A 26,354-nucleotide genomic window follows, 5' to 3' on the forward strand; every position below is an offset into this window, starting at 1 on the left:
ATTCCTTTACCCTGTGTTCTAGCTGAGAGGGAAAGGAAGTTAGGATTCTAAAACACATCAGCATGGGACTTCCCCTGCAGTCTATTGGTTAAGACTCCACCTTCCAATGCAGGGAGCATGGGTTTGATCCCTGGTTGGGGAACTAAGATCCTACATGCTGTGCAGTACAGCCAAAAAAAAAAAACAAACACATCAACATGGCCATGTTTATTACCTTAAAAAACCCTTATCAGACAAGATAAACTATCTCTAAAATAATTACGTTTGTTTTAAAATGAATCCTTTATCATAGGGATAGGGGTGGAGGGGAGGAAGTCCAACTGATGTAGGAGATAATAAACCAAGGCTTATTTAACCCCCAAAAAATCCCTACTGTAAATTACAATATGATATTTGCTATTTATCTTGACCAGCCAATCTTTTTTTAAAAAATAAATTTACTTATTTTATTTATTTACTTTTGGCTGTGTTGGGTCTTTGTTGCTGTGTGCGGGCTTTCTCTAGATGTGGTGAGCGGGGGCTACTCTTGGCTTCTCTTGTTGCGGACCACGGGCTCTAGGCGGGCAGGCTTCAGTATTTGTTGTATGCGAGCTCAGTAGTTGTGGCTCGTGGGCTGTAGAGCACAGGCTCAGTAGTTGTGGTGCATGGCTTAGTTGCTCCACAGCATGTGGGGTCTTCCCGGACCAGGGCTAGAACCTGTGTCCCCTTCGTTGGCAGGCGGATTCTTAACCACTGCGCCACCAGGGAAGCCCAGCCTATCTGTTTTATGAGAATTACCCTATTTCCTCTTGGACATTTGACATGAAAAAGAAAAAAAAAAAAAAAAGACTCCATTGTTCAATGTCAGTTTTGTTTTGTTTTAGAAAGAGCTTTTCTCCAGTGGTAACATGCTGCTAGCTTTTAATAAACTGTGTAGGAAAGTGACTCCATTTTCTAAAAGCGCACATCACATATATTTAAAAAAAAAACCACATTGATAATTTCAAATTAAATAATCCTGCGTTTCCCTCAGCATATGATGTAAACCAGCCTTCCCTTAATCTTTCTGGTATGAAATTTACGTCATAGTATTTTTCACTTGCATTGTGGCTCAGTTCGAGAAGTACTGATGGTACTGCTCCCTTTGCCTTTATGAAGTATATTAAATTTCCTGCTGGCCAGATGATGAATTACAAGTAAAACTCAGCCTTTTGTTGGTTGTCCAGTACTGTGTACATTAGACACCCTGCCTTTAGCCCTTTTTATTTTTATTTCTTTTAATTTTTATTTCATATTGGAGTATAGTTGATTAACAATGTTGTATTAATTTCAGGTGTATAGCAAAGTGATTCAGTTAGTCCTTTTTTAAAATTACACAAATGCAAGCAGTGTATTTAAACCATTTATGTTCCTGTGTTTTCTGCAGTTGATTTTGCAAACACACGTGTATTTTTTTTCCAGCCGTACATCCTGGCAGAGGAGCTGCGCCGAGAACTGCCCCCTGACCAGGCCCAGTACTGCATCAAGAGGATGCCCGCCTACTCGGGCCCAGGCAGCGTGCCTGGTGCCCTGGATTACGCCGCCTTCTCCTCCGCGCTCTATGGGGAGAGCGATCTGTGAGGCCGGGGTTCTGTCATCACTGGTCCCAGCAGAACGCAATAAAAGCTCAAGTTATAGTTTGTTTCTTGGAAACTTTGAGAAGCTTTATTCAGTTAAGAGAGAGAAAACTTTTTTTGCAGCTCAGTTATTGACTGCAATGTAATATGGCTGAAGTTTTTCCAGTAGATGACATAGCGTACTTAACAAATAAGTTTCTTTATTTCTGATTCTAGCCAAATGCAATGAAATATCAGGGTTTTTGTTGGTTTCTTTGATAAAACAAAGCAAATTACTTGAGTAGTGTGAAATTAAGAAGACCTAGGGGCAGAAGAAATGTACAAAATGGGAAAATTCCAAAATACCCAAGATTCAAGAGCAGAATAATAATAGTAAATTTTGATACTTTAAAAAATATTCTTCATATATATAATATGCTTATATGGTTATCCCTAGGGGAATATATTTGGGATACTGGTGTTTTACTTTCTTGCTTATCCAAAGATTAGCTATGTTTAAGATAAATGGTACTGTCGCCTTTTTAGCTGAATTTAATATTGTGAGATGGAACTTCCAGGGAATAGAAACAGACTACCCAAAAGATCTTTAGTACTTAAAACATTTTAGATAGAAATTATAGTCAGCTCTTCATTATTTAGGACTATGTAGTCTAATTAGCGGGTTTCAATGCCTTACTCATCCTCCAAAGTAGGGACCTCAGGAAACATGGAAGTCAGTTTAATTGCCGGGGAAGAAGATGGAATCACTAGGTAAAATGAGTTTTTTAGGATTATTTATTGATTCCAGGTTTCTGTACTTTGTCTAGAGCTTGTTAGTGTGTTAGGTTCTCAAGAGATGACAGTACATAAATGCTCTGTTTTTAAACAAACAGGTGTTGATAGTAGTTCATAACAGGGTGACACGTCAAAAACTGGTACCTTTATAAGCTCTCCAGGCAGAACTTCTCCTTTATACCTTGAGTTTTATGATATGGTGAAGAGAAGGCATTAGAAGGGAAGAGTTAGTACGAAAGGACTAGTTCTCAACAACAGTAGAGGTAAGTTCTTTCACTGTAGAACCTTTACATACTTCAGGTGAATTCATTTCGTGTAGTAGGAGTTCTTAGATGTTTCTGCCAGCACTCAGTGCACGTTCCCGCTGTGATTGGATGATGCATCCTAACACATCCTGAGTCTGGCTCTGTGCGCGTGGAAGCCCCATGCAGAAGATGCCAGTGGCTCCCACCATCAGCCAGATCTGTCAGTGTTCGTTCATTTTCCTGCTTGTGCTACCGTATGCTGTACCTCCCCTGTTTTTCCATCTTGTTGACAGCTTGTAGAGAATAAAGCAGGCATTCTTTTTATATCTGAGTCCTTAATGATCAGGACATGAATTATAAACAAAAACAGTTGTAAACAGCAATTAAAGTGTCACTAGAAAAGCAGTAATGTGTTACCTACAGTTTGTTTCCTCAGATTTTTGTAGATTTCCACCAGTAGTTGGAAATGTGATATTTTCCATTTATAACTGGTAACTTAATACCTTTATACAATTGGCCCACTTAGAACCTTCAACCTTTATAAATTTCATTTAATTTGCTTCATTTTATTAAGTAGTTGATAGTTTACAAATTCCTGAAATATCTAAGTCCTTGAGTTCAGTGCCAAACACTTTTGGGGTGTCATTTAGATGAACTGTGACTCCTTATTTTACTTCAAGCAGGTGCTATATTCCAGCCATAAACATTAAGGAAAAAATGGGAAGTTGTTCTGCCTTTGAGGCTACTAGGGGGATTTGTGGTGTTTTGGAATGGGTATAGGTAGTTCATCTACCTAAAACTTTAATTTCTTTACAACATTCAGGCAAGAGAATGGATCAATACTGTCTGCTAATAAATGAAAAAAGGAAATAAACTCTGAAAACACTTAACATGTTTATACTCTCATTTTAGAAGTTATTTTTATTTCTGAAGCTGAATTATTAAACTTAATTTGTAAAAGAAAAGGATTCCCTGTTTTTATTATTTCAAAGAATAACCAGCTTCTTTGGTTAACCACAAACTTTTCTCATGTAAAATTTCCATCATCATTAAAAACTCTCATTTGGTTTAGTATTTGCCTTCCTTAAATTATTAGAGAGTGGCTTGTTGGGTAAAGGGTAAATTTGAGATGAGGAATTAAGGTTTGACTCAGTTAGAGGGGAGTGATAAATGGATTACGAAACTAAATGGATTAGGAAGAAATTTTTACCCAGGAGATCACTTCAGAGTCCCCAGCAGGTATTTTGAAAATGTATGCATACCCAGCCCTAACCCCAGAGTTTCAAGTTGTGAAGGTCTGGCTTATGACCTGGACATCTGAATTTTTTAAAAGCTCCATGGAGGATTCTAATAACCCTCAATCAAAAACCACTGGATTAGAGGTAATGGAAAGGATCATTAGTAATTAGGAAGTCTCGGACAATTAGAGAAACTCTTACTGGAAAGGTTAATGGTAGGACCGTATGAATGGCCAGGCCAACCCCTGCATCATCTAGTTGGTAATATACAAATGCTTGGCAATGGCTGAATTTCAGATGGGTACAGTTGGCTTCATATTCTTTCCTGCTATGTACCTGATTCGTGTATGTTCGTGAAATAAGCTGGAGATGAGCTCTCTACAGGCTTTCAGTGAAAAGAAATAAATCTAAATGATATAAAGTCAGAAACTTGTATTTGAAGAAGTAGTAGCTAACTGTTACCAAGCTGACAAAGATTTGCCCACAGTTGCCTTGGAATATTTGACAGGAAGGCATTGAGTGTGTCTGTGTCCATGAACTTTCTCAGATGCAGGAACCTACACAGTGATTGCACTGTCCTGTGTGAGGCGTTCTCATATTTCAGCTGGAATCAACAAAGAAGGAGACATGTTTTTTTTTCCCTTTTGGATTCATTCATTAATAACTCAATACTTTTTTTGAATTTTATTTATTTTTTTATACAGCAGGTTCTTATTAGTTATCTATTTTATACATATCAGTGTATACATGTCAATCCCAATCTCCCAATTCATCCCACCACCACCACCACCACCACCACTTTCCCCCCTTGGTGTCCACATGTTTGTTCTCTATATCTCTCTGTATTTCTGCCCTGCAAACCGGTTCATCTTAATAACTCAATACTTAAGCAACTGACAAACCATCATTCTTTTTAAGCAGGGAGCTGGAGGTGGTTGTGATTTGTCAACGAGAATTCCTAGCCAAGGATTCCCCAGGACCTTAAAGTCTTTCTGAAGTTATCTCCACAGCACTGCAGCCTTCCCTGTTGGTAAAACAAATGGGCAGAAGTGATGGCAAATCAGAGCATCCATAAGAAATAAATGGCTTTTTTTTGGTCATCTATTTAAACATGAGCAATTCTTTTCAACTATTTTCAAGAATAATCCTTAGGACAAAGAAAAAACCCACTGAAAAATGGGCAAGAGACCTAAGTAGACATTTCTCCAAAGAAGACATACAGATGGCCAGCAGGCACATGAAAAGATGCTCAGCATTGCTAATTATTAGAGAAATGTGAATCAAAACTACAATGAGGGGACTTCCCTGGTGGCACAGTGGTTAAGAATCTGCCCGCCAATGCAGGGACATGGGTTCGAGCCCTGGTCGGGGAAGATCCCACATGCCGTGGAGCAACTAAGCCCGTGTGCCACAACTACTGAGCCTGCACTCTAGAGCCTGTGAGCCACAACTACTGAGCTTAGAAGATTTTATTTGGATTTCCCCAGGCCCTGAGCACACATTCCTTTCACGGTGAGTATCAGACGGTTTTAAATGCCTGGCCATCAACAGGCTCATGAAAAGATGCTCGACACTGTTAATTATTAAAGAAATGGCAATCAAAACTACAATGAGGTACCACCTCACACTGGTCAGAATGGCTACCGTTAAAAAGTCTACAATTAACAAATGCTAGAGAGGGTGTGGAGAAAAAGGAACCCTCCGGAACCCTCCTACACTGTTGGTGGGAATGTAAATTGGTACAGCCACTATGGAGAACAGTATGGAGGTTCCTCAGAAAACTAAAAATAGAGTTGCCATATCATCCTGCAATCCCACACCTGGGTATATATCCAGAGAAAACTATAATTTGGAAAGATACATGCACTCCAATGTTCATTGCAGCACTATTCACCATAGCCAAGACATGGAAACAACCTAAATGTCCATCGACAGATGAATGGATAAAGAAGATGTGGTACATATATACAATGGAATATTACTCAGCCATAAAAAAGAATGAAATAATGCCATTTGCAGCAACATGGATGGACCTAGAGATTATCATACTAAGTGAAGTGAGTCAGAAGGAGAAAGACAAATATCATATCACTTATATCTGGAATCTATAATATACAAATGAACTTATCTACAAAACAGAAACAGACAGACACAGAGAACAGACTTGTGGTTGCCAAGGGTTGGGGAGGGGAGGGAAGGATTGGGAATTTGGGATTAGTAGATGCAAACTAGTATATATAGGATGGATAAGCAGCAAGGCCCTACTATACAAGGGAATTATATTCAATATCCTGTGATAAACCATAATGGAAAATATGAAAAAGAATGTATATATGTATAACTGAGTCACTTTGCTGTACAGTAGAAATTAACAGCATTGTGAATCAACTATACTTCAATAAAATAAACAAAAAAAGAATAATCCTTAGAATGAGTTAGCCAATTTGAAAAGCGACACTGAATAAAGAAGGCAGCACAGGCCGGTAATAGGAATGCTTTCTGAGACAACCACAGTTTTCAAATTTCACTAGATAAAACCTGTGGTAATTGTTTACATGATTTCTTTTAGATTTGATGTGTATTATACAAAAAGGCACTTAAAACACAGTCATCCAAGCATACAACATTTTCCTGTGACAATCTTGAACTTAATTCATCTTTTAAAATATTCAGTATGTACTATTTCATGTTAGCCAAAAAAAATTCATGCTAGATACCAGAGCAATTAATTTTTGGCAGTTCATACTTTACTCTTTTATTAAATACTTTGAAAGAGTTTGATCAGAATGTCTAAGGAAATTAATGGAATTATTTCCTAATTTTATACATGATTTTTATTTAATTTTTCCCAAACACAACTTCAGTACACATAAACAAGCGCACACACTTATAAAGGAGTGCCACTCCTTTTAGCATCTCCCTTCACGAATAACTTAAAAGTGTAGGTACATATTACACTGCATAAATAAATGAGAAAAATTTACATAATGAAAATTTTAATTCTATTAGCACCCGGCATTTTAACTGCCTTTACAGGGTTTGTTGCAATATTTATTTCTCTGGTTTTTATACTATTCCTCAAAATGTGTTAAGAGTTTATTTGAATTGAAAATGAAGTCAGATTATTATTATTTTTTTTAACAACAGAAAGTAAGGCTGATTTAGTTAATTATTTAGCCTGACTTGGGTAATTAGGCTACACGGGGGACATTTTAGATTTTTTCAACTATCTATTGTAAATCTGTGGCTCCAGTGTTTTGATGAGAATATAATTAAAGCACATGATAATATAAAACATTTTACTTAAAAAAAGAATTGGCAAAGGTGTGTTCAAATTAATTTCCCCTAACTCTTCCTGAGTATATTGGACTAAATAAGGAGTCTTTAAGGGAAAAATAGTAGGCATCATTCATAGTTGGTAAGTCGAAGGGATGGCACAGCTACAGCTTAGAAGAAATCTGTGTTCCTGTTTGACAGATGGCCCCAGTGACATGGGCTGCTCTCCTCAAAAGTGACATGTGGAGAAAGAAACTTGTGTATGTTTTAAGCTATTATATTTAGAATCTCTGTTACAACAGTTTAGCTTTACCCTAAATAATATGGTATTAACCTTGACAGCTTTCTAACCTGGTTGTATAGCTACATTTAGGATATTTTAGACTGTACTAAACATTTTCACTTCCTTTTTTTTTAATCTCTCAACATATCTGTATGAGTTTTGATAATGAGAGATAATGACATTTTGTACCAAATTCAACACATTCATTTATTCATTCATTTTACAACCACTGCATTTCTTTTCAGTGGGGAGCTGTGTGGACACCAAGCTGTTGCTATGGAATTATATGTTTATTGCCTCTTCTTCCAACATCTAGCAGCCCCCAAATGGTTATCATAAACTAACTGTTCATTGCCCCACTTACACTTGATAACTATGGAAGGCTCTGGGGTGGAGTCTTGACAGGCAGCTGGGGTTTGTGAGGTCAAGCAAATCCGACAGCAGACCTCAGGCATGTAGCCTGGGCAGTGCTGGCCCTCTTGTCAACTCTTCCTTGTCTGTCCTATCTATCAAAAGAAGGAATGTTCTTTCACATACCTAAAATTCTCTTGTTAACCACGTTTTGGGACATATCAATTTAAAGATAGAAAGAAGATTTCAGGGGAATTCCCTGGCCATCCAGTGGTTAGGACTTGGCGCTTTTACTGCTAGGGGCCCAGGTTCGATCCCTGGTCGGGGAACTAAGATCTCACAAGCTGTGGTGCAGCCAAAAAAGAGAGAGAATTTCAGTAAATAAGAGGGACATCCAATGTTAGTTAATATCAACTTTCAAAAGGAGTCTGTGTCAATCTAGTTCATGTTCAGGCATAGAAGATAAAACTAGGCAGGGACACTAAACTGAGTGGTTTCAACTTAGGATCAGAAGACCCATCTGAGGTGTCTCTGTTCTTCTGCCTCTGCCTTAGGCCAAGCCCTTATCTCCTATTTGGACTATTGCAGCAGCCTCCTCAAAATCATGTCTTCGTTTTCTTCCGTGGATCTTGGAATGATTGTTATTACCATGCATTAAAGAATATTCTGTCGTAAAACTGCCTCAGCTCTCTATGGGGGTGGAAGGTGGGTGTTGGTCTTTGACTCTCTCCCGGTCACTCCACCTGCACACCGCTCACTGTCAGACCAGTCCTCCTACCAAACATTTTCATCAAGCACCTCCTTCATGTACCAGCCAGTCCTCCTCTTATCTGGCCGAGATCAACCTTGAGAAAGCTGGCAGCAAGTTCAGGAGTATTCATCATGTCTATTCTGCCAGTGAGCTGCCCTGCAGACAGCCCTCACCCAGGGGCCACAGTCCCTGGGAAATTTCTGGGGACCTAAGCCCTGGGGCAGAAAAAGATAAGCTTTGGCCAGTGGTGGGCACTGGCGTGAAGCAGGTGCAATCACTGAGGCCATATGTCCCTTGCCAAAAAAAAAAAAGCTTAGGAGTTGAGACATTATCACTTATTCAACAAAGATTTATTGAGCTCCTGCTGTATGCAGGCACTGTGATAAAGAGTGGGGATCCAAAGATAAATAAGGCATGGTCCCTGTCTTTAAAGAACTTGCAGTCTGGGCTTCCCTGGTGGCGCAGTGGTTAAGAATCTGCCTGCCAATGCAGGGGACACGGGTTAGATCCCTGGGCCAGGAAGATCCCACATGCCGTGGAGCAACTAAGCCCATGCACCACAACTACTGAGCCTGTGCTCTAGAGCCCACGAACCACAACTACTTAGCCCACGTGCCACAACTACTGAAGCCCGCGCGCCTAGAGTCCGTGCTCCGCAACAAAAGAAGACACGGCAAGGAGAAGCCTGTGAACCACAACGAAGAGTAGCCCCCACTTGCCGCAACTAGAGAAAGCCAGTGCACAGCAACGAAGACCCAACGCAGCCAAAAATAAATAAAATAAATTTTTAAAAAAAAGAACTTGCAGTCTACTGGGGATAAAGAACTTCAATTCCATAATCTCATTGGACACTGGACTTTTAAGGAAAGACTTCCCAGCAAGGAGGGGATTTAAAGAAACAAGATCTGGGCTTCCCTGGTGGCGCAGTGGTTGAGAGTCCGCCTGCCGATGCGGGGGACACGGGTTCGTGCCCCGGTCTGGGAAGATCCCACATGCCGCGGAGCGGCTAGGCCCGTGAGCCATGGCTGCTGAGCCTGCGCGTCCGGAGCCTGTGCTCTGCAAGGGGAGAGGCCACAACAGTGAGAGGCCCGCCTACCGCAAAAAAAAAAAAAAAAAAAAAAAAAAAAAGAAACAAGATCTATTTTTCCCCTTGTGGGAGCCAGACATTTAAGGAAATCTTTGTAAGGTCAAAGACTGACCGCAGAGACAATGGAAGAGAAACTTCAGTGATCATACCTAATAAGGAATACAAACTTTGCAAAATTAGTTTGGAAAATTCACATGGCTCTAGACCTCAACAAGCAAAAACTAGCAATCCCTGTGGAGTTGGAGAATTAGATTTCCAGAATTACCAAAACATTATACTCAGAATGTTCAGTTCTCAACAAAAAAATTACAAAACATACTAAGAAACAGGAAAGTATGATCCATTCATTGGAAGTAAAGAATTGGACAGCAATCATCCCTGAGTAATTCAGATATTAGAATTATTAATCAAAGACATTTAATCAACTATCTTAAATATGTTCAATGAGATAAAGGAAACCATGGACAGAGGAACTAAAGGAAATCAGGAAAATGGTGTATGAATAAAAGGAGAGTATCAATAAAGATATAGAAATGATCAAAAAGAACCACACTGAAATTCTAGTGTTGAAAAGCACAATAACTGAATTGAAAAACTCACTAGAGGGATTTAATAGAAGATTTGAGCCAACAGAGGAAAGGATCAGCAAACTTGAAGATAAGACATTTGAAATTACCCAGAAAAAGAATATGATAATATGCAACACCTTTGCATGATAAAAACATTCAGTAAACTAGGAATTGAAGGAAACTTCCTTAATGTGATAAAGGCCATATGAAATGAAAAACACATAGCTAATATTATACTCAATAATGAAAGACTGAAAACTTTTCCTCTAAGATCAAGAACAAGACAAGGATGCCTTCTTTCACCACTTCTATTAAACAAAGAATTGGAAGTTGTAGCCAGAACAATTAGGCAAGAAAAAGAAATAAAAGACATTCAAATTGGAAAGAAAGTGAAATTATCTCTGTGCTACAGATGATATGATTTTGGATGTAGAAAATCCTAATGAATCCACAAAAACATTGTTAGAGCAAATAAATGAATTCAGCAAGGTTGCAGATACAACTGATTTTGAGGTGTTGATGTTTTATTTCTATACACTTGCAATTAACAATCTGAAATGGAACTTATGAAGTAATTCCATTTACAACTTCATTAAAAAGAATAAAATACTTAGGAATAGATTTAACCAAGGAAGTGAAAGACGTGCACACTGAAAACTACAAAACATTGCTAAAAGAAATTAAGGAAGACCAAATAAATCTCGTGTTCATGACCTGGAATATTGTGTGATGTCAGTATTACCCAAGACAATCTATAGATTCAACGCAATCCATATCAAAATTTGAATGGCATTTTTTTTTTTACAGAAACAGAGTCACTCTAAAATTCATATGAACTCTCAAAGAACCCCAAATAGCCAAAACTATCTTAAAAGAGAAAAAAAAAAGCACAAAGTTGAAGGACACACACTTCCTGATATCAAAACTTACTACAAAGCTAAACAGTGTGGTACTGACAAGAACAGACATATAGGCCAATGGAATAGAGAACTGAGGAATAATTGAATGTGGAAAGGACAGTCCTTTCAACAAATAGTGCTGGGAAAATTTGGATTCCACATGCAAAAGAATAGATTTGGACTTTTATGTTACACCCTGCACAAAAATTAACTAAATATGGATCAAAGACCTAAACTTAATAGCTAAAACTCTAAAAATCTTAGAAGAAAGCATGGGAAAACTTTCATCACACTGGATTTAGCAATGACTTAGATATGACACCAAAAGCACAAGTAATAAAAAAAATAGATAAACTGGACTTCAACAAAATTAAAAGCTTTTATGCATTAAAGGACACTATCAAGACAGTGAGAAGACAACCCACAGAACGGGAGAAAATATTCACAAATCATGTATCTGATAAGGGATTAATATCCAGAATACACAAATAATTTCCACAATACAACAACAAAAAATAAACAACCCAATTAAAAAATGGGCAAAGAATTAAAGTATATATTTTTCCAAAGAAGATATACAAATGGGCAATAAACACATGAAAAGTTGTTTAACGTCACTAATCATTAGGGAAATGCAAATCAAAACCACAATGAGATACCATTTTACTCCTATTAGGATGGCTATTAACAATAAAATGAAAAATAACAAGTGTTGGCAAGGATACAGAGAAATTAGAACCCTTGTATATTGCTGGTAGAAGCGTAAAATGCTGCAGCCACTATGCAAAACAGTCTGGAGTTCCTCAAAAAGCTATACCAATACCACCAAAATCCACTTAATTATATGCCTTAAATAGGTGAACTGCATGATATGTGAATTATATTTCAATAAAGCTGTTTAAAAAAAAAGAAGACAACGCAGCAATCAGCTTTGAGGGGAAAAGGCTGTGTATCAAGAATTTCATAGGCAGCCAGTTAGTTTTGCATGTAAATGAACAGTAGAAAGACCTTTTACATATGGCAGAGTTTAGAACGTCTATTATCTATGTGCCCTTCTTCAAAAAATTACTTGCAGCCAAGTAATAGCCTTTTCCTTCCTACCCATTTGCCTTAGTCTGTTTGGGCTGCTCTAACAAAATACCATGGGCTAGGTAGCTTATTAACAACAGATATTTCTCACAGTTCTGGAGGCTGAGAAGTTCAAGATCATGGTGTCAGCATGGTCAGGTGAGAACCCTGTTCTTGGTTGCGGATTTCCCTTTATATCCTCACAGAGAAGAAGGGACAAGGGAGCCCTGCTGGGCCTCTCCTATAAGACCCCAAATTCCATTCCTGAGGGTTCCACCCTCATGACCTAGCCACTTCCCAAAGCCCCATCTCCTAATACCATCACATTGGGCATTAGGATTTCAACATATGAATTTGAACACAAATATTCAGCCCATAGCACCATTTTTTGTAGTCCAAACTCACCTCCTTCCATGAATCTTTCTCATTTCTTCATATTTTGAATTAACTTTACTTCCTTTTCCCTAGTCAGTAGCTTTTCATTTGTATTTCCGTTATTCCATTTATTATGATCTGCTTTGTCTTATTCATTCATAATTTGTCTTGAAGGGCCTTTGGGGAAGGAATCTTATTTTGAACATCTTTATATTCCCCAAAGCACCTGACATGGTTCTTATCCACTTCAGGTATGTATGTATGTATGTATGTATGTATGTATGTATGTATGTATGCATGTATTTATTTATTTATTTTTGCGGTATGCGGGCCTCTCACTGTTGTGGCCTCTCCCGTTGCGGAGCACAGGCTCCGGTCGCGCAGGCTCAGCGGCCATGGCTCACGGGCCCAGCCGCTCCGCGGCATGTGGGATCTTCCTGGACCGGGGCACGAACCCGTGTCCCCTGCATCGGCAGGCGGACTCCCAACCACTGCGCCACCAGGGAAGCCCCACTTCAGGTATTTAATTGGCACTTGTTTTATTGAATTTTCTAAAGTTCTGCTGTCAATATTAATTATACATTTTGATAATCTGAATGAGGCTATAGGCTTCAGTTTCTCTGAAATTAATTTAATTCCTAATAACAAAAATTCCAAGATTGAACACACTGCAGAACTAATCCTGCAATGTACCTTAGTAATGTTTGACAAATAGAATGAAAGAATAATTGGTGATTAAATATTCACTTGAAGAAAAATACATTATTTAATTTTAACGTTTTCAGGCTATAGTTCATTTCTGTGCAACATCCAAATTGATAGTTTTATAATAAGAATGCATATATTAAGGTTCTTAATACCAACTGGCTAGCCAAGTGTAAAAGCTACCTCACATAGTTTTATAAGTACATGATACTTATACGTGGCTATTCTTAATCATACACCAGGTATAGTATTTTTCCACTTTAAATGTGAAGAGCAATACCAACATGGTTGTCTGTCACCAGAGAAAGACTAGTTTTCTATAAAGACCCAGGCAATAGTTGAATGGCTTTGAAGACTAGTGCTATCAAACCAGGACAACCTGAGGTATGCAATCTCCATTATAGATACCAGCTGCACTTTCATCTCAGGAACAGGGTTAAAGATTCCAGCAACCAGGTGAACATTCCCGAGTTCCCTAGTCTATGCCTCCAATCCTAACCAGTACTCGACCCCAAACCCCACATTTGCTGACAGACAGGTGTTTCTTCACCAGGATTAATACCTTTAACCAAATTACACTTGACCTGGGGATTATTTTGCTTTATTTAATCTTAACCTTAGTGAGATTTATCTTACCATTGGCTAATTAGGGAATCATATTTCCAATCTTAGAGAATGATTATAGCTTTCAAATTACATCCTGGTGAAGACAAAATAAAACAAAAATCTCTCTTTTTTTGCCAGTAAAGCATCTGCTATGAAAGCTGAGCTAGTGGTGTTCATCTGATAATGTCCAGAAAATGATGACTGCAATATTTCTCTAGTAATTTCTTTTTTTTTTTTTTGCGGTACGTGGGCCTCTCACTGTTGTGGCCTCTCCTGTTGTGGAGCACAGGCTCCGGACGTGCAGGCTCAGCGGCCATGGCTCATGGGCCCAGCCGCTCCGCGGCATGTGGGATCTTCCCAGACTGGGGCATGAACCCGTGTCCCCTGCATCGGCAGGCGGACTCTCAACCACTGTGCCACCAGGGAAGCCCTCCAGTAATTTATTCTTGCAAACATTATTTCCTCACATGACACCATGTGCCAGGTATTAAATGTTGCTGTAGCTATAGCTAGGACCAAGCCAGAAAAAGTCTGTACTAAAATAAGACTTTCTTAAACTGAATCAAAGACTTAAGTAAGCAAGGCAAAAGAGCAGGCAAGGCACCTGGCCTACCAGAGCTCAGGAAGGTCCTGTACTAACACTCTGGGGATGATGTTTGGTGACCTTTAAACATGAACCCTTTAAACATTAAAGTTTTATCTGCTCCCAAAAGCCAAGTAGGAATATCTCCCATTGAAAATGCAGTATATTTAAAATTCTATGGTTTCATGAATGAAGACAGCATTTGTTTAATTCTAACGACGTGGCAACATTTTATAAACTCATGTTATTCTGTAAATTAAGGCCAGGGAATCTGAGTAACAATGGAAATTGCAAGCAATTCCGTGTGTCCATTTTTTTTCAGAGAAGGCTCTTTCATCAGCTATTCAAGGGCAAATACTGGCTTACAGATAAAGAGGAGGAATGCTTAAACCAGTTTTCCCCGGATTGAGGCCCAGCTGTACCACCTCTTAGAAGTGTGACCTTGGGCAAGTTGTTTAACTTCTCTCTCTCTCTTCTTTTTTTTTCCTTTTTCTTCTTGATTAGTTAAGCGAAGCAGTGGGGGTAGGGAAGGAACAAAGAAATCTGTACCTGGCTGTGATCAATTAATTGTAAACACTGTTGTACTCTTGCACTCTGACCAGCCAACCTCTCTTTACTTTGGTTTTCTCATCAGTAAACAAGGATGATAACAGAAACTAGCTTATAAAGATCCTCCTCCGTGGCACTAATCTTGTTTTTTTTGGTTTTTTGTTTTTTTTTGTGGTACGCGGGCCTCTCCCTGCTGTGGCCTCTCCCGTTGCAGAGCACAGGCTCCAGACGTGCAGGCTCAGCAGCCATGGCTCACGGACCCAGCCGCTCCGTGGCATGTGGGATCCTCCCGGACTGGGGCACGAACCCGTGTCCCCTGCATCGGCAGGCGGACTCTCAACCACTGTGCCACCAGGGAAGCCCACTAATCTTGTTTTATAATGATATATTTGATTATCATTTGTCATACCCTCTAGGCTGCAGGACCTGGATCTGTTTTGTCTCATTATTTTAGCTTCAATGCCTGGCACATAACAGTGTCAATAAATATTTGTGAAATAAATAAATGCCCCAACAATTCATAGGATTTCAACAATTAGGTCTTTAAAAGCCAGTATAACAAGAAATCTTATCTTTTAATGAGTTTAATAATGTCCCCCAAACCATAGAATTTCTAGGTTTCAACTTGATTATCTTTTTTTTTTTGCCACACCACGCAACTTGCAGGACCTTAGTTCCCTAGTCAGGGACTGAACCCCGACCAAGGAAAGGAAAGCACCAAGTCTTAACCACTGGACTGACAGGGAATTCCCCAAAACTTGATTATCTTAATTGCACTTCACCTTTCCAGTCTGAGCCAGAAAACAATACTGGCTAGTTCACTTAATTCTTTTAAATAACCTGTATATTGAAATTTTAAAAGAAAACCAAAGCAAAATACTAACTGGTTTAGGTTCCTGAACTTTAGATTAGTTTAGATCGCATTGAACTTCAACCAGTTTCCTTTTTGGTTATGAGAAAAGAATTCATTCTTCATGTATTCTTTTCAATTTAAAAATTATTTCTGGGACTTCCCTGGTGGTGCAGTGGTTAAGAATCCACCTGCCAATATAGGGGACATGGGTTCGAGCCCTGGTCCGGGAAGATCCCACATGCTGTGGAGCAACTAAGCCCGTGCACCACAACTACTGAGCCCACGCACCACAACTACTGAAGCCCTCATGCCTAGAGCCCATGCTCCGCAACAGGAGAAGCCACCACAGTGAGAAGCCTGTGCACTGCAACAAAGAGTACCCCTGCTCACCACAGCTAGAGAGAGCCCACGCACAGGAACAAAGACCAAATGCAGCAAAAATAAATAAATAAATAAATATAAAAAAATAAAATAGCACCCATATTAAATGAAGTGTAGGTTTAAAAAATAAATAAAATAAAAATTATTTCTGATTTCCCTCCATGTTTAGGACACAAATTTCCAGGATTCAAAGACAGAACTTTAAAAAGTGTTTGTCAGAGCACTTTCCCCTCATTATACCTCATTTATAAGTCAGATAGATTAGCAATTATCAAGTTTAGCTCTCAATTCAACATCTTAAGTACCAGATTCCTGTCTATTAAACAAAAATATTTGACTACTCTTAGGCAAAACCAAAAGAAAAAAATAGAAAAAAACTAAAACAAATTCAAAAACCAACCCCCCCAAACAATAAGAACAACAACCCCCCCAAGAAACCAAAAAAATCCAAATCAAAGAAGAAAAAAACAAAACCCAAAAAACAGAACACATTGCATTTTCTGAGAAAGTTTTAAAATAATTCCTACAATTACCTACAGGGGAGAATCCTTCCCTGTCTCTTCCAGTTTCTGATGTTTGCTGGCAATCCTCAGCATTCCTTGGTTTTCTAGATGAAAAATTAATTAGTCAATCTAAGAAAGAAACAGAAAATTTTATTTGAGCCAAATTTGAGGATTATAACTGGGGAAAAGCATCTCAGAAAGCTCTGAGAACTGTTCCGCCCGTTAGAAGTAAAGGCACTGTTACCTAAGTTTTTTGAGACAGAGGGCTGTACATCAAATGACCTATTATTGACAGTTTACATAATCCGGATCTGCAAGTACAAGGTGGTGGGTCATGTGACCCCTTACAAGCTCAAGAAGGAAAATTATCTTTTAAGGAGTTGTCTTGGTGCTGGGAGAATGTTGCTCTTTATGGTTGAGCATCATCCTGCTGATGCGGAAAGTTTGGTCCATGCATAATGTAGACACACAATGCACAGTGGCAGGAGAGAGGAGGCCAAAGGGCAGAGGAGAATTTTTTATGTTTAAATTCTTCTTGTCAGGCCATAAACTATGAATTCTACTTCACAGTTTGTAGCTGCATCACACCAATATCTGCCTTCACTGTCACATGACTGTTTTCTTCTTGTGCATCTCTCTCCTTTTCCTATAAGGATGCCACTCTGCTCCTGTATGATTTCATGTTAATTACATCAACCACCACCCCATATCCAAATTTGTTCACATTCTAAAGTACCCGAGTTTAGGACTAACCTCAACATATCTTCCTGGGGGGACACAATTCAACCCACACGAGTATTCTTGGAACTTTTAAGTTGTGTGAGTTTTTGTAGTAGGAATTCACTGCCGCTTTAGGCATTATGTATCCCTTAAATCTTGTTCCCCTTTTACAACTAAGAAAATAATGAATTTGGTCAGTTTTATCTGAGAAAGTAAACTTCTGACGACTTGCTAACAACAGAGACTGATATACAATACCTGGAATTTTTACTAGGATAGGGGATAGTAAATGACTAGGTGCCTTTAAGATTACTTTTCAAGAGAGACATCAACAAACTTGGAGAGAGAGGTGAAAAATTTTAAACTAGCCCTTACAATCTTAACAAGACCTTCAGCTATTCAGGGATATCCCCTCCCTCTCACACTCTTGTTTCATTCTCTCCCCACTCACTCCATTTTCCCCCCTCCAGGTATGACCGACCTTGGTAAGAATGCTATACACATTACTATAATTTTGTAGATTTAAACAATTGAGGTACAATTACATACAGCAAAATGAGAAGGGCAAGCAAATTTGTGCTCTTTCTGAAAGTTAGTAGGCTTCCTAATTTTGTCTCTATTTTATTTTTTCTAGATTCATTTGCTTTTCCTCCTAGCATGCTTAGCCTTACACAGCTGTCTTTTATTTTCAAATTCTCTCAAGTGCTATGTTCTACCTGGAAGTTTCTCCCAACTGGAATGGCCTTAGCTGGCACACACCTTTCCTTCAGAACTCAGAGCCTTCTTCGAAACCTTCCCCCAACACCCTTGGGTTTCTGAGTTCCTTTAGCACAATGTATGTGATTCTTTTAATTTTTCCCTGTTCAATTACTAGTCTTAACCAGACTGAGTTCTTCCTCTTAAGACAAAGGTGGGGGGTGTGATGTACCTTGTCTTTGCATTCCAAGTGTGTAGCCCAAAGCCTGACACATAGTGCGCGCTCAATAAACGTTTATTGTCAGTAAGTGACAATTAACACGCATATATGTACTTCATAGTTTTCCCAGCGCGTTCACACGATCTTATTTGATCCCTACTACAACCTTATAAAATAGTAATTATCACCACCCTATCATTTCCTATTTTATAAAGTGTAGAGTGGAGACGAAGAGGTTAAGTATCTTGCCCCGCGCCAGTCAACAGTAAAGCATGACTCGCACCTGGTTTTCCAAGACTCCCAAGTACCGGGCTCTTGACATCATACAACATGTTGAAGTCAGCGCCAACTTCGCACCAGGATTTAAACTTGGGGAGACCCGCTGCGGCAGCACTTTCGGACGCTGGGCTGAGATGCGCAAAGCCTCATAGGGGCACCTGGGACGCTGGACTACATCTCCCAGAAACTCCTGGGGGCAAAGCCTCAGGTGAGTGGTTGAGATCTAGCAGCCCATAGAGCCGCGACGAGCTCCTACAGACCAATCACGGGCCTGAAGGGCGGGTCCTCCCACGCTGAGGCTGGATTGCGCGCAGAAACTAACAGTATTCTGAGTTGCCCCAAACCCTACTCAGAGCCTCGGCCCGCGCCTCGGCCCGCGCCTCGGCCGCCACGTCGTCCTCCTCTTCGGGTCTATCCCGCACCCTCCCGGCGACCCGGCCTCCGGTCGCGCTTGTCTAGCCGCCAGGCCTTTGCCGAGGACAGGCCAGGTGGCCGAGAAAAAAGCACGTGCTTGAGCAGTGGTCTGGGCCAGGGGTCCGCCTGTCTTCGCCGCGCCGCGCCCGGGTCCTGAGGGGAGGCCCCCCCCATTGTCCCCCGGACTCCGGCCTTCTGTGAACCACTGGCCCCGCGCTGGCTGGCGTGGCTCTGGGCCGTCACGTGTGGAGGGAGGGTGCGTCTTTCCCGCCGCGTCCCCGGCCCGAGGAGGAGAGGACTCCGCAGCATGTCCCCCGCGCTCCACGACCTGACGCCATCCGGTAACGCTGCGACCCGCTCTCCGCGCTTCGGTGGTTTATTGCCTCCTAATCCCTGGGGTGATTCAGTCACCACCCGGAGACACCTGGTTAGGTTTCCCCGTGGGCGGGCGGCGCCTTTGAACTTGCGGAGGAGCCCTGAGGTACCACGTTTTCTTGCTGCGTTCCTTCCCTCCACCCACTTCCCCCTTCTTCCCCAGGCAAACAAACCATCAAATCCGTAGAGCACACCCCCTCCCCGCAGTGCCCCCGAAACACATTCTGAACGTCAAGGTAACTACACTTTGCAGTTTGACGTAGCATATTCCTGCAGGGCCCTATGGAAGTTTTGCATGATTTCACGTTCTCATTCAGCATATGTTTACTGAGCACCTAAGCCAAAGAAGGTTCAGGCGCTGAGAGATAAGGAAGCCCAGAGAACTATTTAAAACTGCGTTGAAGTTCTGTTTTCCACTTCGGGGTTAGAGCAGTAGTTCTGCAAACTCCAGTGTGCATAGAATCACTATGTTAAAATAGATTAGTAGGTACGTAGTAGGTCGGGATGTGGAGTAATAATCTTGAGTGATTTTGATGTTGGTGGCTCTGGCATCAACAATGAGGGGCAAAAAACAAACTAGTTTAGCACAAGAACAGAATATATTTTCAGCTTTAAAATGAGCTCTGGGCCTTTAACGCCGTCCCTGATTATAATTTGTGGACAAATACACCCATAAAAACATGTGAGGTTTGAAGTAGAAAATGAAGAAACAAGAGAATCAGTAATAAGGACTGAACAGTAGCAGTGCTATGACAGATGATGCCCTTCAGCTCAGGGAGGAGCGTGAAGACTGAATTCATAACTCGGAAATTTTTCAGAGGTGAGCTAGTGACCCTTTAGATTGTAAAGTCCTGATAAATGGGACCGTTAGAATTGTTCATGAAACAAGTGGAACTATGACTGAGAAACTTTTGATCACTGTTGCTATAAAGTAAGACCTATATCACCCACAGGGGTGTCATTTATTTATTTGAACAATATCTCTTACCGATGACTTCTGGCCTTTCCCTCCCCATTTAATTAAAAAAGGAGGTATATGGTTTCCCTTATCCAGCAGCAAAATGCCTCTAAAGATTTAGAATAGTTTGACTACTGAGTGATCTCTGTACAGCAGATGAAAGGAAAATTGTTGAGTATTTGAATCTAGCTCAGCTCCCTGACCCCAAGGCTCACTTCTACAGCTTCTCTCTGTGTGGGCCGCCTGTATGTTGGGGTGAGAATCAGGTTTTAACTTCCTAAAAACCCTTACTTAGTTACTTACTGGTGTCCAGTCTTAGTGAAGCTCTTTAATGAAGAGCTGGGAATTCTTGAATCTCGAGGTCAGGCCTTAAGCCTAAATGTCCATGACCTCAGACCATGGTTGTACCCCCTTAGGAAAGAGACTGGTGGGCTAGCAAATACTTCTTGTGAGAAAAGTTTAACTACAGCTTCTAAACATTGCTTAGTTTCATCCTTGCTATGTGTGTTATCTGGAACTCAGTTGTTAAGTGATTAATGAAAGAATGAGTAAATGAGCCAGTGAATTGATATCAGCCAGTTACCTGATTCTAATTCTTCCCTGTCTTATTAAAATCAAAGCGGAAATAGTGTATTTCAGAAATGCAACATTGCACAAGCTAAGAGATGTCTACAAAGTGTAGCAAGTTGGTGCAACCTAGAAGTTAGAGATTCAAAAATGAAGTATCTTGCAAGGGACTTATAGGGCAGCAGTAAGATAGTCTTTAATATAGTAAAGTCAGGAAACTGCTGAGAATGTGTTGGGATCATTTGTTTACAGTGCAGAAAATGAAAACTTCTTTTCCTTGCTCTATGTGTTCCCCAGTTAGTGCAGTGGATATGGGAGTCCTAAATAAATCAGCTACATGGGATCATTCTATCCCCAGAGGAAATGTGTTCCTGACACTAATTTATTACCTAAAATCCTGTGTATTAGGGGCTTATTGGTTTATGCCTTCATCTTGTCATTCTTCAGGATGGTTCTTAAAGGTGATACTATCTGACTTACCCACCTCAACATCTAATTGGTGTTTTAACCAGTTCACCCATGTTTGTTTATTCTTTGGAGCACTTATTATGAATCACAGTATTATTACTGGGAAATAAAACGTTAATGATAGAAAAAAATTCACCCAAATAAACAAAATACATTGGCTAGGTCCTCTCAAACTGGGAAAAACACTGTAATCTCTTAGGCTCGCTAGACAAAGACTCTCTCTTCTGGACTGCGTATCTATATAATACATATATATGTTAAACTTAAAGATATTTCTGAGACAGTGTTGCAACTAGTCAGTTAAATGAAGGACCTGCAAAACTTCTACTGTGAAAGATGTTAGGGAGAGTCTGCTCTGTTTAGAACCTGACTAGTCAGGAGTAAAATGTACAGAATGTTCTAGACCTAATGAACTGAATACAGATAAATACCAGAGGTTTGTTTTGTTGTTTTTGTTATTTATGGAAGAGCAGCATTTCAACAAATGCTCACTCTGCCAAGGGAAAGGAGAATTGTTAAGGCGACTTACTCTTATGAGAAGGTTCTGGAGGAGCAATGGTGATTAGAAGCCAGTGAAGGATAATCCCCTACTGGAAAGTCTTGGGGAACACATGGAGATTAGAACAGTGAACACTTATGCTAACAAATATGGGAGGAGGATCTTTTAGTTTCTCTTACCGTAAATCTTACGTTATCCCCCAAAGGATAAATGAGCATGTGGAAAATGTAGATGCATTGGATTTTTAAGGACCTCAGTTGCAGAGGAGTTTTGTATTCAACCCTTACAATTCCCACTCATATTTGTTTTATTATGTGTTCCCTTTTGCCTCTATTTTCTGTTCACAATTCTCTCGCTCCAGTTTCACATATTTTCATGTATTTGTACATTTCCTTGTAGACTCTAGTCTGTGTATGTATTTTGTGTGTGTGTGTGTGTGTGTGTGTGTGTGTGTGTGTGTGTGTGTGTGTGTGTGTTACGCGGGCCTCTCACTGTTGTGGCCTCTCCCGTTGCGGAGCACAGGCTCCGGATGCGCAGGCTCAGCGGCCATGGCTCACGGGCCCAGCCGCTCCGCGGCATGTGGGATCTTCCCGGACCGGGGCACGAACCCGCGTGCCCTGCATCAGCAGGCGGACTCTCAACCACTGCGCCACCAGGGAAGCCCTGTGTATGTATTTTTAATTCATATAAATATAAACCTGGTAGTTAGTTATTTCTAAATTTCTCCCTCAATATCCTGTCTGTACAATAGAGCAAAACAGAGGTAGATCCGGCCACCACCCAGTAGTATTCCTCATGAGCATCCTGCACATTTGACTTTGCCGTTTCCCAAGGTTGTCTGCAACTTGCCACTTCTATAAACATCCTCTGATGTGTTCTCTATTGATCGATGGAGACTTTGTTTGGGAAATACCAGGAGTAAGATTGTTGGGTTTTCCTCATGCTTAATTTTACTGACTCCTACTAGGCTGCTCTCCACAATGGCTGTATCTGTCTATGTTCCAAAAAGCAAGAGTTCAGATTTCCTTTGGCATTATCCAGTCTTCTAATTATTGCCCATCCATTGTGTATATATTGGTTTTGTCTTGTTTTAATTCCTGTCTCTCTGATAGTTAATGAGTTGGAACATCTCTTCATATACTTGTTGGTTATTCAGTTTTTCCTTCTCTTGGTTTGCTTATTCACATCTTTTGCCCATTTTTCTATTTGATTTCTTACTGATTTGTAGGAGCTCCTGGTACATTATAGATGTTAGTCCCTTTCACTTACACTTTAAAAAAAAAAATTTTTTTTTTTCCTTTGGCCATGCCGTGCTGCTTGCGGAATCTTAGTTCCCTGAGCAGGAATCGAACCTGGGCCCCCAGCAGTGGAAGCGTGCAGTCCTAACCACTGGACTGCCAGGGAACTCCCAGTCCCTTTCAGTTATAGACATTGCAGAATCTTCCTCCAATTCATAATCTGTTTATTACTTTTGTCTGTGGTGACTTTCATTTAACAGAAATTCTTAGTTTTTATGTAATCAAATTCACCTTTTTTTTTTTTAACATTATAGGTTGAGCTTTTTGAGTCTTTGGAAGTCTTTCCCTATGCTAAGTAATAAAGATATTCTATATTTTACTTTCCTTATTTTATGACACTGTTTTGTAGTATATCATAGTATTTGGTAGGCCAAATAATCTCTTCCTACTTTCTAAAAGTTAACTTAGCTCTTTCTGGACTTTTAGTCTTCCACATAAATTACAGAGTAAGTTTATCAAGTTTCTCATAAAAAAATCACATTTTGTTTAGAGTTTACAAAACTTTGATCTCTTACATATGTGATGGCTCTTAACAAGATATCACAATTTGTATGTGTGGGGATGGGGTTGTTTTATGGTAAATAGTGAACTATCTTTTTTTTTTTTTCTGGCTTTGCCACGTGGCATGCAGGATCTTAGTTCCCTGACCAGGGATTGAATCTGTACCCCCAGCAGTGGAAGCCCAGAGTCCTAACCACTGGACGGCCAGGGAAGTCCCTATAGTGAACTGTCTTACAGATTGAAAACAATCTATATTTCTGATTTGAGAAGTGAATACAGTAGAGGCCTCCTGGAAAAATGCTTAGACTTCTTATGAAAATGGGAGAAGTGGGGTGCACTCCATTGTCAGATTTGCATTGAGTAGAGAAAAGCCAAACCAACACTGATGAGCGAGACCAGGGTGGGAGGAGGTGGGGCATTTCTTAGGTCGTTATGTTAATTTCTCCTTTCTTCTTCCTGTCCCCTTAAGCATGTGTGCACATGGTCAGTGGAGGAGGTAGAAGGACAAAGACATGTAAATAATATGATATTGATTGACCATTTTGCTGATGCCAAAGGCATATTTCATTGTGGAAAAGACTGGGGTTTTTTTCCTAGAAGGTTTGAATACTTTTTAAATTTCAGATGCATCACTTACTCCCCCCCCTCCCACCAGGTCCACACCCTGTGCGCCCACAGTCGGGTGATTCAGTCACATCTACTTAAGCTCACATGCTCTCATTTCAGGGTGGATTGCAGCTGCATTCTTTTAAGAAAAAAGGAACTCAGTTGAGCATATAGGTTAAAGTTTTTAATCTTCTCTCTTCTTATTCCCCATCTGAAAGGATCTCCATTTAAAAGTTTTCACTGAGTTTTGTCTTCCTTCTGCCACACTCATGTTCATTTCCAAACCTGTAAACATGCCATCCCTGCTTCCTGCCCCAAGATGAACAGAGCTGAGAGCTTCAGGCTTACGTGATGCTTTTTCATGGTCCGCTGGACACTGTAGTATATAGAAAGCAACCTTTAGAGTTTCAAGCCCAGCTCCACTTTTTGTCAGCTGTGCAATAATAATGACATAGTAAGAGTCGTTAACATTTATGGGCTGTTTATGTGAAGGATATATGTCTCATTTCATGACTTGTGTGATTTGAGAATCCCAGCTGTTAACATCTGAAATTCGCTTTCAAACACATTGTTTCATTCTATTATCACACTTTCTGTGATACAGGCAGGGCATATTTCTCCATTTTTCAGAAACACAGTCTTGTCTAAAGACCCATAGCTACTTATGAGAGCGAGGACTAAAACCCCAATTTCTTGGCTTTTTTTGTTGTCACCATTAACTTAATCATGTCAAATTCTGGGTGCTTATTAGCTGATAGGACAACCACATCATGGGGTGTCCAATTAATGCCACACCTGAATTGCCTTTTTTGACTTTAGCTGGAAGTGACTGGACCACTGCCTGATTGCCTACCAGTCTTTCTATTATACGTGTCTCATTAAACCCTGCTTTTCTTCACATTCCCAGGAAGTGATTTTTTTCCTTTGGTACTTGAAGTACTACTGGTCAGATCATTGGATCTTAACTTTGTTCCTTTTTCAGGAAGAGTTTTCTTTCACCTGTCAGCTCAGTAAACAATTAGCCAGTGAGTTGGTTTTGGAAAGGAATAGTAAACCCTGAAATAAGCATAACGTCCTTTGGGAAAGAAACCAGATATTGGCACATTTGTCTTGCGGGTTGCTAGAGCAACCTTTCTGAAGCCTATGAGGAGTAACTCAGTCAAAATAGCTCTGTAGCCATCATTTAGCTCCTGTTTCTGTATTGAGTACCTAAGACTCTGGACAGTAAGACAGGGCTGGCTTGTAAATTTGCACCCAATGCCGGCTTACAAATCTTCATACATTACTGGTTTGGGTTTTAGATGACCTTCTCTTCTTTCTCATCTTTCCTCACTTTTTTGCTGTCTCAGTTAAGGAAAGAGTTAATGAACACTTAGGTTCCAGGTACTGTCCTTGGTATTGCTAGGAACAGCGATCAGTTGGTGTAGTCACAGTCTTTTCCTCCAAGAGGCTCAAATAGCTTAGAGCCAGCTGCATTTTACTCCAGCTTTGTTCCTCTCTCAGGGAGCACAGAAGGCCATGTTGACAGCAGAGGTGGGTGTCATTGTGATTTGTGGTGAATAACTCGTAACTTTGGTGGGCAGTAAGGGATTTTTTTTTTTTTTTGCGGTACACGGGCCTCTCACTGTTGTGGCCTCTCCCGTTGCGGAGCACAGGCTCCGGATGCGCAGGCTCAGTGGCCGTGACTCACGGGCCTAGCCGCTCCGTGGCATGTGGGATCTTCCCGGACCGGGGCACGAACCCGTGTCCCCTGCATCAGCAGGCGGACTCTCAACCACTGTGCCACCAGGGAAGCCTGGCAGTAAGGGATTGGTGAAAGTTTTTGAGCAAGGGAAGCAACTGGTTTAAACTTGTACTTTAGGAAGATGAATCTGGTCGTGGTGCATAGGATGGGTTGGAATATAGGGTGGCCAGGTACGGTCACCCTGGTGGTCGTGATCTCTTACCTTTGTAGGACACTTGATTTTTGACAAAACATCTTCATATCTGATCCCATTTAACGCGTAAGACAACTCCACGAGGTAGGATGAGCAGGTATTGTTATTCTCAGTTTTCATGGATT

General features: G+C 40.4%; 2 protein-coding genes and 1 long non-coding RNA gene across 12 annotated transcripts in view; 2 read left to right on the forward strand and 1 right to left on the reverse strand.

Annotated features, from left to right (window-relative positions):
• The window catches only part of ACTN2 (actinin alpha 2), a 78,984-nt gene extending 75,509 nt beyond the window's left edge, over positions 1-3,475 (forward strand). For all 5 annotated transcript variants that reach the window (XM_081249376.1, XM_081249378.1, XM_081249379.1 and 2 more), the window contains one exon: positions 1,441-3,475. In XM_081249376.1, coding sequence (XP_081105502.1) covers positions 1,441-1,599 — 159 coding nt within the window. In that variant the 3' untranslated portion in view covers positions 1,600-3,475. The remainder of the gene's footprint in view (positions 1-1,440) is intronic.
• Positions 1-26,354, reverse strand: part of LOC308625347 — a 262,666-nt gene that overhangs the window by 11,603 nt on the left and 224,709 nt on the right. The gene's annotated exons all lie outside the window — the stretch shown is intronic.
• Positions 18,951-26,354, forward strand: part of MTR (5-methyltetrahydrofolate-homocysteine methyltransferase) — a 131,520-nt gene continuing 124,116 nt past the window's right edge. For 4 of the 6 annotated variants that reach the window (XM_081223922.1, XM_081223927.1, XM_081223923.1 and 1 more), the window contains exon 1: positions 18,951-19,361. In XM_081223922.1, the coding sequence (XP_081080048.1) occupies positions 19,328-19,361 (34 nt within the window). In that variant the 5' untranslated portion in view covers positions 18,951-19,327. Of the gene's footprint in view, positions 19,362-19,403; positions 19,502-22,532; positions 22,555-26,354 lie in introns of those variants that run through there. The other 2 variants (XM_081223924.1, XM_081223925.1) reach the window with 2 other exon arrangements.

Source organism: Mesoplodon bidens (genome assembly GCF_964165515.1).
Source record: "Mesoplodon bidens genome assembly, chromosome: 1".
NCBI classification, from domain to species: Eukaryota; Metazoa; Chordata; class Mammalia; order Artiodactyla; family Ziphiidae; genus Mesoplodon; species Mesoplodon bidens.